At 47.8% G+C, this 13,494-nt stretch overlaps 1 protein-coding gene across 1 annotated transcript in view; it reads right to left on the reverse strand.

Annotated features, from left to right (window-relative positions):
• LOC139766590 (reelin-like) overlaps positions 1 to 13,494 on the reverse strand; it is a 96,181-nt gene that overhangs the window by 19,258 nt on the left and 63,429 nt on the right. The window contains 3 exon segments of the mRNA XM_071695442.1: positions 966 to 1,177; positions 4,384 to 4,586; positions 8,756 to 8,916. Coding sequence (XP_071551543.1) covers positions 966 to 1,177; positions 4,384 to 4,586; positions 8,756 to 8,916 — 576 coding nt within the window.

Here is a 13,494-nt window from a genome sequence, read left to right on the forward strand (position 1 = left end):
ATAATTATGAGGATTGGTTAATGATAATTATGAGGCTTAGTTAATGATAATTATGAGGATTGGTTAATGATAATTATGAGGCTTGGTTAATGATAATTATGAGGCTTGGTTAATGATAATTATGAGGCTTGGTTAATGATAATTATGAGGCTTGGTTAATGATAATTATGAGGCTTGGTTAATGATAATGATAATTATGAGGCTTGGTTAATGATAATTATGAGGCTTGGTTAATGATAATTATGAGACTTGGTTAATGATAATTATGAGGCTTGGTTAATGATAATGATAATTATGAGGCTTGGTTAATGATAATGATAATTATGAGGCTTGGTTAATGATAATTATGAGGCTTGGTTAATGATAATAATTATGAGGCTTGGTTAATGATAATTATGAGGCTTGGTTAATGATAATTATGAGGCTTGGTTAATGATAATGATAATTATGAGGCTTGGTTAATGATAATGATAATTATGAGGCTTGGTTAATGATAATTATGAGGCTTGGTTAATGATAATGATAATTATGAGGCTTGGTTAATGATAATGATAATTATGAGGCTTGGTTAATGATAATTATGAGGCTTGGTTAATGATAATTATGAGACTTGGTTAATGATAATTATGAGGCTTGGTTAATGATAGTGATAATTATGAGGCTTGGTTAATGATAATTATGAGGCTTGGTTAATGATAATTATGAGGCTTGGTTAATGATAATTATGAGACTTGGTTAATGATAATTATGAGGCTTGGTTAATGATAATTATGAGGTTTGGTTAATGATAATTATGAGGCTTGGTTTGTGATAATGAGGTTTGGTTACTCCCTCGTTAACTGGGTAGTGTTCGTCCCTAACTAGATGTGATCAAGATAAATTGTTTATTGATAATTCGATGTATAACAACAACCCATCATCCCTGAGATCAACATGACAACATCAGTAGTTGAGATAAGTCTCACCAGAGCGCGTGTTGTAGCGCCTGAGCCACAGTGGGGGCGCCAGGTGGGCTGGCTGGGTGTAGGTGAGGGTGTGGGGCGGCGTCACACTCCCGCCCACCACCACGGCGTCCACCGCCCAGTCGTAGTGGCTACGTTCACCTGCGTCAGGCTGCCACCACCGCACCCTCCCACCCAGGCACCGCAGCTCCTGCGGCAGCTCCACCCACACGTACCTGCGGCGGGGAGGATACTGGCTTACCTGGGGAGGGGAGGATCCTGGCTTACCTGCGGCGGGGAGGATCCTGGCTTACCTGGGGAGGGGAGGATCCTGGCTTACCTGGGGAGGGGAAGATCCTGGCTTACCTGCGGCGGGGAGGATCCTGGCTTACCTGGGGAGGGGAGGATCCTGGCTTACCAGCGGCGGGGAGGATCCTGGCTTACCTGGGGAGGGTAGGATCCTGGCTTACCTGGGGCGGGGAGGATCCTGGCTTACCTGGGGAGGGGAGGATCCTGGCTTACCTGGGGCGGGGAGGATCCTGGCTTACCTGGGGAGGGGAGGATCCTGGCTTACCTGCGGCGGGGAGGATCCTGGCTTACCTGGGGAGGGGAGGATCCTGGCTTACCTGGGGAGGGGAGGATCCTGGCTTACCTGGGGCGGGGAGGATCCTGGCTTACCTGGGGAGGGGAGGATCCTGGCTTACCTGCGGCGGGGAGGATCCTGGCTTACCTGGGGAGGGGAGGATCCTGGCTTACCTGGGGAGGGGAGGATCCTGGCTTACCTGGGAAGGGGAGGATCCTGGCTTACCAGCGGCGGGGAGGATCCTGGCTTACCTGGGGAGGGGAGGATCCTGGCTTACCTGGGGAGGGGAAGATCCTGGCTTACCTGCGGCGGGGAGGATCCTGGCTTACCTGGGGAGGGGAGGATCCTGGCTTACCTGGGGAGGGGAGGATCATGGCTTACCTGGGGAGGGGAGGATCCTGGCTTACCTGGGGCGGGGAGGATCCTGGCTTACCAGCGGCGGGGAGGATCCTGGCTTACCTGGGGAGGGGAGGATCCTGGCTTACCTGGGGAGGGGAGGATCCTGGCTTACCAGCGGCGGGGAGGATCCTGGCTTACCTGGGGAGGGGAGGATCCTGGCTTACCTGGGGAGGGGAGGATCCTGGCTTACCTGCGGCGGGGAGGATCCTGGCTTACCTGGGGAGGTGAGGATCCTGGCTTACCTGGGGAGGGGAGGATCCTGGCTTACCAGCGGCGGGGAGGATCCTGGCTTACCTGGGGAGGGGAGGATCCTGGCTTACCTGGGAAGGGGAGGATCCTGGCTTACCAGCGGCGGGGAGGATCCTGGCTTACCTGGGGAGGGGAGGATCCTGGCTTACCTGGGGAGGGGAGGATCCTGGCTTACCTGCGGCGGGGAGGATCCTGGCTTACCTGGGGAGGTGAGGATCCTGGCTTACCTGGGGAGGGGAGGATCCTGGCTTACCTGGGGAGGGGAGGATCCTGGCTTACCTGGGGCGGGGAGGATCCTGGCTTACCAGCGGCGGGGAGGATCCTGGCTTACCTGGGGAGGGGAGGATCCTGGCTTACCTGGGAAGGGGAGGATCCTGGCTTACCAGCGGCGGGGAGGATCCTGGCTTACCTGGGGAGGGGAGGATCCTGGCTTACCTGGGGAGGGGAGGATCCTGGCTTACCTGCGGCGGGGAGGATCCTGGCTTACCTGGGGATCCTGGCTTACCTGGGGAGGGGAGGATCCTGGCTTACCTGGGGAGGGGAGGATCCTGGCTTACCTGGGGAGGTGAGGATCCTGGCTTACCTGGGAGGGGAGGATCCTGGCTTACCTGGGGAGGGGAGGATCCTGGCTTACCTGGGGCGGGGAGGATCCTGGCTTACCTGCGGCGGGGAGGATCCTGGCTTACCTGGGGCGGGGAGGATCCTGGCTTACCTGGGAGGGGAGGATCCTGGCTTACCTGCGGCGGGGAGGATCCTGGCTTACCTGGGGAGGGGAGGATCCTGGCTTACCTGGGGAGGGGAGGATCCTGGCTTACCTGGGGAGGGGAGGATCCTGGCTTACCTGGGGAGGGGAGGATCCTGGCTTACCTGGGGCGGGGAGGATCCTGGCTTACCTGGGGCGGGGAGGATCCTGGCTTACCTGGGGAGGGGAGGATCCTGGCTTACCTGGGGAGGGGAGGATCCTGGCTTACCTGGGGAGGGGAGGATCCTGGCTTACCTGGGGAGGGGAGGATCCTGGCTTACCTGGGGAGGGGAGGATCCTGGCTTACCTGCGGCGGGGAGGATCCTGGCTTACCTGGGGAGGGGAGGATCCTGGCTTACCTGGGGAGGGGAGGATCCTGGCTTACCTGGGGAGGGGAGGATCCTGGCTTACCTGGGGAGGGGAGGATCCTGGCTTACCTGGGGAGGGGAGGATCCTGGCTTACCTGGGGAGGGGAGGATCCTGGCTTACCTGGGGAGGGGAGGATCTTGGCTTACCTGGGGCGGGGAGGATACTTTCTTACCTGGGGAGGGGAAGATCCTGGCTTACCTGGGGAGGGGAGGATCCTGGCTGGTCACCCACGTGTGGGGAGGGGAGAGAGACGACCAGCTGGAGGTGGGTAGGTTACTGGGGAGAACACGGGCTGTGGGTTGACCACAGGTCACTACACAACATTACCAAATATAATTGGAATTATGAAAAGCATCAGACGCTACAATCAGGAGCAGGGGCAGGCATCCACTCTGGGTGTGGAACAGAATTATGACAACACGTGTCTCACATATAAGGTCATGTATCCCATGACAACACAGGGAGTAACAAGGGTGTCAAGTAACACAGGGAGTAACAAGGGCGTAACGTAACACAGAGAGTAACCAGGGCGTAACGTAACACAGGGAGTAACCAGGGCGTAACGTAACACAGGGAGTAACCAGGGCGTAACGTAACACAGGGAGTAACCAGGGCGTAACGTAACACAGGGAGTAACCAGGGCGTAACGTAACACAGGGAGTAACCAGGGCGTAACGTAACACAGGGAGTAACCAGGGCGTAACGTAACACAGGGAGTAACCAGGGCGTAACGTAACACAGGGAGTAATCAGGGCGTAATGTAACACAGGGAGTAATCAGGGCGTAACGTAACACAGGGAGTAACCAGGGCGTAACGTAACACAGGGAGTAACCAGGGCGTAACGTAACACAGGGAGTAACCAGGGCGTAATGTAACACAGGGAGTAACCAGGGCGTAACGTAACACAGGGAGTAACCAGGGCGTAACGTAACACAGGGAGTAACCAGGGCGTAACGTAACACAGGGAGTAACCAGGGCGTAACGTAACAGAGGGAGTAACCAGGGCGTAACGTAACACAGGGAGTAACCAGGGCGTAACGTAACACAGGGAGTAACCAGGGCGTAACGTAACACAGGGAGTAACCAGGGCGTAACGTACGTTGGTTGGTGGTATATGAGTAAGACCTTCCTAATGGTGGTCCAGGAGATCCCAGCGTGGCAGGAGACCTGCAGGAGGAGGGTGTGGTCACCTCCTGCCTCACGCCCACTCACAGGGTCAAGACAGCCAGTGCGGAGGTCAAACTGGACGAAGAGGGCCTCCCGCAGGTCCATGTCTACTGTCTCCAGGTAGCGGCTGCAACCCTGTCAGTGGGCAACACATTGTTAACTCTGGCCACAAGATACGCGTCATGTTGACTCCTCCCCTGCGGCACAGAGGAGGGTACAGAGGGCACAGAGGAGGATACAGAGGGCACAGAGGAGGATACAGAGGGCACAGAGGAGGATACAGAGGGCACAGAGGAGGATACAGAGGGCACAGAGGAGGATACAGAGGGCACAGAGGAGGATACAGAGGGTACAGAGGAGGATACAGAGGGCACAGAGGAGGATACAGAGGGCACAGAGGAGGGTACAGAGGGCACAGAGGAGGATACAGAGGGCACAGAGGAGGATACAGAGGGCACAGAGGAGGATACAGAGGGCACAGAGGAGGATACAGAGGGCACAGAGGAGGATACAGAGGGCACAGAGGAGGATACAGAGGGCACAGAGGAGGATACAGAGGGCACAGAGGGGTCAGGCAGGGACTGAGGCACAGAACTGGTTACTTACTGACAGTAATGTTAACATGAGCTGAGCATGAGGCACAGAATTGGTTACTTACTGACAGTAATGTTAACATGAGCTGAGCATGAGGCACAGAATTGGTTACTTACTGACAGTAATGTTAACATGAGCTGAGCATGAGGCACAGAATTGGTTACTTACTGACAGTAATGTTAACATGAGCTGAGCATGAGGCACAGAATTGGTTACTTACTGACAGTAATGTTAACATGAGCTGAGCATGAGGCACAGAATTGGTTACTTACTGACAGTAATGTTAACATGAGCTGAGCATGAGGCACAGAATTGGTTACTTACTGACAGTAATGTTAACATGAGCTGAGCATGAGGCACAGAATTGGTTACTTACTGACAGTAATGTTAACATGAGCTGAGCATGAGGCACAGAATTGGTTACTTACTGACAGTAATGTTAACATGAGCTGAGCATGAGGCACAGAATTTGTTACTTACTGACAGTAATGTTAACATGAGCTGAGCATGAGGCACAGAATTGGTTACTTACTGACAGTAATGTTAACATGAGCTGAGCATGAGGCACAGAATTGGTTACTTACTGACAGTAATGTTAACATGAGCTGAGCATGAGGCACAGAATTGGTTACTTACTGACAGTAATGTTAACATGAGCTGAGCATGAGGCACAGAATTGGTTACTTACTGACAGTAATGTTAACATGAGCTGAGCATGAGGCACAGAATTGGTTACTTACTGACAGTAATGTTAACATGAGCTGAGCATGAGGCACAGAATTGGTTACTTACTGACAGTAATGTTAACATGAGCTGAGCATGAGGCACAGAACTGGTTACTTACTGACAGTAATGTTAACATGAGCTGAGCATTAATCATTCATCTGTGCCACATAGCATGCGAGCATAACAACACCAGAATAGATTCCAAGTGAAGGATTTACAACAAAGTTATGATCATTTACTGTTGTTATTGGAGGAAGAACAATGTTATAGATGCAATGTGGAAGAACATTGTTATAGATGCAATGTGGAAGAACATTGTTATACATGTAATGTTTACACAAACATCTTTGCTAAAAGTAAATCCTGAACTTACTTATTTTACCAGAATCAAAGTACAGAATGTTGCAGGATGTGGGAACACCTGTGTTCACAACCTGGTGTATCATGAACAACGCGCGCGCGCGCGCGTATGTGTGTGTATGTGTGTGTGTGTGTGTGTGTGTGTGTGTGTGTGTGTGTGTGCAGGAGGGGGTCACAGGTAGGTACAGCAACCCAGGTGTATGTAAATGACTGTCTTGTGAGGAAAGTGTGTGGATGATGGTGAGGAAGATGTGTGGATGAAGGTCTTGTGGAAGAGTGAAGCCATGTGTGGCGGATGATGGGCTGGTCAGGTGGATGAATAGTACAACACACGGTACAAGCAGAGGTGGATGACATGGATGGTACAAGGAGGAGGAGCAGAGGAGGATGACATGGATGGTGTGGTGAGAGAACTGACTCTGGATGAAGACGGATGATAATGGATGAGAGATGACTGGCGTCCGGATGCCAAGGAAAGATAAAGTGAACAGAAATGACGAGATTAGGATCACTAATCCCACTAATCATCAATCACCAATCATCAATAACCAATCGTCAATAACCGATCACCAATCATCAATAACCGATCACCAATCATCAATAACCGATCACCAATCATCAATAACCGATCACCAATCATCAATAACCGATCACCAATCATCAATAACCAATCGTCAATAACCAATCATCAATTACCGATCACCAATCATCAATAACCAATCATCACAATGCGTCAAAATTAGGTGGGAGAGGTTGTATGTACCTGACCCATCCCACTGGGGATGAGAGGTTGTATGTACCTGACCCATCCCACTGGGGATGAGAGGTTGTATGTACCTGACCCATCCCACTGGGGATGAGAGGTTGTATGTACCTGACCCATCCCACTGGGGATGAGAGGTTGTATGTACCTGACCCATCCCACTGGGGATGAGAGGTTGTATGTACCTGACCCATCCCACTGGGGATGAGAGGTTGTATGTACCTGACCCATCCCACTGGGGATGAGAGGTTGTATGTACCTGACCCATCCCACTGGGGATGAGAGGTTGTATGTACCTGACCCATCCCACTGGGGATGAGAGGTTGTATGTACCTGACCCATCCCACTGGGGATGAGAGGTTGTATGTACCTGACCCATCCCACTGGGGATGAGAGGTTGTATGTACCTGACCCGTCCCACTGGGGATGAGAGGTTGTATGTACCTGACCCATCCCACTGGGGATGAGAGGTTGTATGTACCTGACCCGTCCCACTGGGGATGAGAGGTTGTATGTACCTGACCCGTCCCACTGGGGATGAGAGGTTGTATGTACCTGACCCATCCCACTGGGGATGAGAGGTTGTATGTACCTGACCCGTCCCACTGGGGATGAGAGGTTGTATGTACCTGACCCGTCCCACTGGGGATGAGAGGTTGTATGTACCTGACCCATCCCACTGGGGATGAGAGGTTGTATGTACCTGACCCATCCCACTGGGGATGAGAGGTTGTATGTACCTGACCCGTCCCACTGGGGATGAGAGGTTGTATGTACCTGACCCGATCCCACTGGGGATGAGAGGTTGTATGTACCTGACCCATCCCACTGGGGATGAGAGGTTGTATGTACCTGACCCGTCCCACTGGGGATGAGAGGTTGTATGTACCTGACCCATCCCACTGGGGATGAGAGGCTGTATGTACCTGACCCGTCCCACTGGGGATGAGAGGTTGTATGTACCTGACCCGTCCCACTGGGGATGAGAGGTTGTATGTACCTGACCCATCCCACTGGGGATGAGAGGTTGTATGTACCTGACCCATCCCACTGGGGATGAGAGGTTGTATGTACCTGACCCATCCCACTGGGGATGAAAGGCTGTATGTACCTGACCCATCCCACTGGGGATGAGAGGTTGTATGTACCTGACCCATCCCACTGGGGATGAGAGGTTGTATGTACCTGACCCGTCCCACTGGGGATGAGAGGCTGTATGTACCTGACCCGTCCCACTGGGAATGAGAGGTTGTATGTACCTGACCCATCCCACTGGGGATGAGAGGTTGTATGTACCTGACCCATCCCACTGGGGATGAGAGGTTGTATGTACCTGACCCGTCCCACTGGGGATGAGAGGTTGTATGTACCTGACCCGTCCCACTGGGGATGAGATGTTGTATGTACCTGACCCGTCCCACTGGGGATGAGAGGTTGTATGTACCTGACCCGTCCCACTGGGGATGAGAGGTTGTATGTACCTGACCCGTCCCACTGGGGATGAGAGGTTGTATGTACCTGACCCATCCCACTGGGGATGAGAGGTTGTATGTACCTGACCCATCTCACTGGGGATGAGAGGTTGTATGTACCTGATCCGTCCCACTGGGGATGAGAGGTTGTATGTACCTGACCCATCCCACTGGGGATGAGAGGTTGTATGTACCTGACCCATCCCACTGGGGATGAGAGGTTGTATGTACCTGACCCATCCCACTGGGAATGAGAGGTTGTATGTACCTGACCCATCCCACTGGGGATCAGAGGTTGTATGTACCTGACTCATCCCACTGGGGATCAGAGGTTGTATGTACCTGACTCATCCCACTGGGGAGGGAGTAGGGTGAGGGAGTTGACTGACCCCAAGGAAGTGGAGAGCTTGGCCAGTGGCGATGGGTCCACAGTGGTCGGTGGTCTGGCCTCCTACCACAGCGCGCCACACAGCCTGCCACTCCGTCTCACTGCTGAACTCCGCCACAATGTAGGTGGGCAGAGAACTGCTGGGCACCTGGCACTGGTCACCTGGAACCAGAGGGGGACACTTGTACTACAACATATAATACAACCAGAGGAGGACACTTGTACTACAACATATAATACAACCAGAGGAGGACACTTGTACTACAACATATAATACAACCAGAGGAGGACACTTGTACTACAACATATAATACAACCACAGGAGGACACTTGTACTACAACATATAATACAACCACAAGAGGACACTTGTACTACAACATATAATACAACCAGAGGAGGACACTTGTACTACAACATATAATACAACCAGAGGAGGACACTTGTACTACAACATATAATACAACCAGAGGAGGACACTTGTACTACAACATATAATACAACCAGAGGAGGACACTTGTACTACAACATATAATACAACCAGAGGAGGACACTTGTACTACAACATATAATACAACCAGAGGAGGACACTTGTACTACAACATATAATACAACCACAGGAGGACACTTGTACTACAACATATAATACAACCACAAGAGGACACTTGTACTACAACATATAATACAACCAGAGGAGGACACTTGTACTACAACATATAATACAACCACAGGAGGACACTTGTACTACAACATATAATACAACCACATGAGGACACTTGTACTACAACATATAATACAACCAGAGGAGGACACTTGTACTACAACATATAATACAACCAGAGGAGGACACTTGTACTACAACATATAATACAACCAGAGGAGGACACTTGTACTACAACATATAATACAACCAGAGGAGGACACTTGTACTACAACATATAATAAAGCCAGAGGAGGACACTTGTACTACAACATATAATACAACCAGAGGAGGACACTTGAACTACAACATATAATACAACCAGAGGACACTTGTACTACAACATATAATACAACCAGAGGAGGACACTTGTACTACAACATATAATACAACCACAGGAGGACACTTGTACTACAACATATAATACAACCACAAGAGGACACTTGTACTACAACATATAATACAACCAGAGGAGGACACTTGTACTACAACATATAATACAACCACAGGAGGACACTTGTACTACAACATATAATACAACCACAAGAGGACACTTGTACTACAACATATAATACAACCAGAGGAGGACACTTGTACTACAACATATAATACAACCAGAGGAGGACACTTGTACTACAACATATAATACAACCAGAGGAGGACACTTGTACTACAACATATAATACAACCAGAGGAGGACACTTGTACTACAACATATAATACAACCAGAGGAGGACACTTGTACTACAATATATAATACAACCACAAGAGGACACTTGTACTACAACATATAATACAACCAGAGGAGGACACTTGTACTACAACATATAATACAACCAGAGGAGGACACTTGTACTACAACATATAATACAACCACAAGAGGACACTTGTACTACAACATATAATACAACCAGAGGAGGACACTTGTACTACAACATATAATACAACCAGAGGAGGACACTTGTACTACAACATATAATACAACCAGAGGAGGACACTTGTACTGCAACATATAATACAACCAGAGGAGGACACTTGTACTACAACATATAATACAACCAGAGGAGGACATCTGTACCGCAACATATGATACAACCAAATCATTCATGATACAACCGTAGAATTGGTTGTTTCAGAGGCGTCAGTCTGTCTGTGTTGTGTGAAGCTTACAGAACCCAAGGAAAGATAAAGGTAGGGAGGTGGTGAGCACGGTGGGTGGGTCAACAGAACCCACCGTCAGTAGGGAGGTGGGTGGTGGTGTGCACGGTGGGTGGGTCAACAAAGTTAATGTCTGCTTTGCATTGTTCAGTAAAATGTCTGGTGTGTTGCCTCCTTCCATCATAACTACGTCCAGCACCACAGGTCGGGACCTGCTGTACGTTATTACATTAATAAGTCGTACGTGATTACATTATGTTGTTGACCTATTCCTTAATAAGTCGTACGTGATTACATTATGCTGTTGACCTATTCCTTAATAAGTCGTACGTGATTACATTATGTTGTTGACCTATTCCTTAATAAGTCGTACGTGATTACATTATGTTGTTGACCTATTCCTTAATAAGTCGTACGTGATTACATTATGTTGTTGACCTCTTCCTACAGTCTGGAGGAGGGAGGTTTATGAAGCAACACCTGGATTATATTTAAGATGATCCTTCCTGATGATGGGCACACGTGACCTCCTCTCTCCTCCTCTACTGATTATTATTTTTAAATATTACACGAGTGTCATCCACTTGTTAAATATTACACGGGAGTCATCCACTTTGTTAAATATTACACGGGAGTCACCCACTTTGTTAAATATTACACGAGTGTCATCCACATGTTAAATATTACACGGGAGTCACCCACTTTGTTAAATATTACACGAGTGTCATCCACTTTGTTAAATATTACACGAGTGTCATCCACTTTGTTAAATATTACACGAGTGTCATCCACTTTGTTAAATATTACACGAGTGTCACCACTTTGTTAAATATTACACGAGTGTCATCCACTTTGTTAAGTATTACACGAGTGTCATCCACTTTGCTAAATATTACACGAGTGTCATCCACTTTGTTAAATATTACACGAGTGTCATCCACTTTGTTAAATATTACACGAGTGTCATCCACTTTGTTAAATATTACACGAGTGTCATCCACTTTGTTAAATATTACACGGGAGTCATCCACTTTGTTAAATATTACACGAGTGTCATCCACTTTGTTAAATATTACACGAGTGTCATCCACTTTGTTAAATATTACACGAGTGTCATCCACTTTGTTAAATATTACACGAGTGTCATCCACTTTGTTAAATATTACACGAGTGTCATCCACTTTGTTAAATATTACACGAGTGTCATCCACTTTGTTAAATATTACACGAGTGTCATCCACTTTGTTAAATATTACACGGGAGTCATCCACTTTGTTAAATATTACACGAGTGTCATCCACTTTGTTAAATATTACACGAGTGTCATCCACTTTGTTAAATATTACACGAGTGTCATCTACTTTTGTTAAATATTACACGAGTGTCATCCACTTTGTTAAATATTACACGGGAGTCATCCACTTTGTTAAATATTACACGAGTGTCATCCACTTTGTTAAATATTACACGAGTGTCATCCACTTTGTTAAATATTACACGTGTCATCCACTTTGTTAAATATTACACGAGTGTCATCCACTTTTGTTAAATATTACACGAGTGTCATCCACTTTGTTAAATATTACACGGGAGTCATCCACTTTGTTAAATATTACACGAGTGTCATCCACTTTGTTAAATATTACACGAGTGTCATCCACTTTGTTAAATATTACACGGGAGTCATCCACTTTGTTAAATATTACACGGGAGTCATCCACTTTGTTAAATATTACACGAGTGTCATCCACTTTGTTAAATATTACACGAGTGTCATCCACTTTGTTAAATATTACACGAGTGTCATCCACTTTTGTTAAATATTACACGAGTGTCATCCACTTTGTTAAATATTACACGGGAGTCATCCACTTTGTTAAATATTACACGAGTGTCATCCACTTTGTTAAATATTAGTGTCATCCACTTTGTTAAATATTACACGAGTGTCATCCACTTTGTTAAATATTACACGAGTGTCATCCACTTTGTTAAATATTACACGAGTGTCATCCACTTTGTTAAATATTACACGAGTGTCATCCACTTTTGTTAAATATCACACGAGTGTCATCCACTTTGTTAAATATTACACGGGAGTCATCCACTTTGTTAAATATTACACGAGTGTCATCCACTTTGTTAAATATTACACGGGAGTCATCCACTTTGTTAAATATTACACGAGTGTCATCCACTTTGTTAAATATTACACGGGAGTCATCCACTTTGTTAAATATTACACGGGAGTCATCCACTTTGTTAAATATTACACGGGAGTCATCCACTTTGTTAAATATTACACGGGAGTCATCCACTTTGTTAAATATTACACGAGTGTCATCCACTTTGTTAAATATTACACGAGTGTCATTCAGTATGTTAAGGTTTCTCCCAGGTTCTCTCAGCTTCCTGCCGAGCCGTCGTCCACCACTTGTGTCTACCACTATCATGCCCCCACACACACCACACGGTTGTGTTCTGGTTGTAAACATCTACAACTCCTACCTCCATCAGATCGAGTTCCCGTTTCTCCTCCACTCAGACTCCAAGACCAGAGTTTCCTCACGCGTTACTCCCGGTAATTCTGGTAACTTGTTTCTCTGTCGTTTTCCCTCCTTACATTTAATGTCTCTCTTTCTCACCCTGGTCAAGTAGCGTCTGTGTCTTTCCACCTCACATGGTAAGGGGCAAGTCCTGGCTCTCTCGTGGGCTCCAACATGACCAGGTTGACCATGTCATAACCTTCATCTGTTTACAACCAGCAACACACATGTCAGCCATGGTGCCATGATATCATCACACGTGTCTAACAGCCTCTTTCTTGAGTCCAATTACTGGATTGCACAAATCGTTTTATATTCTATTGTTAGTTTAGCTCTAT

Source organism: Panulirus ornatus, chromosome 58, assembly GCF_036320965.1.
Source record: "Panulirus ornatus isolate Po-2019 chromosome 58, ASM3632096v1, whole genome shotgun sequence".
In the NCBI taxonomy this organism is placed as follows: domain Eukaryota; kingdom Metazoa; phylum Arthropoda; class Malacostraca; order Decapoda; family Palinuridae; genus Panulirus; species Panulirus ornatus.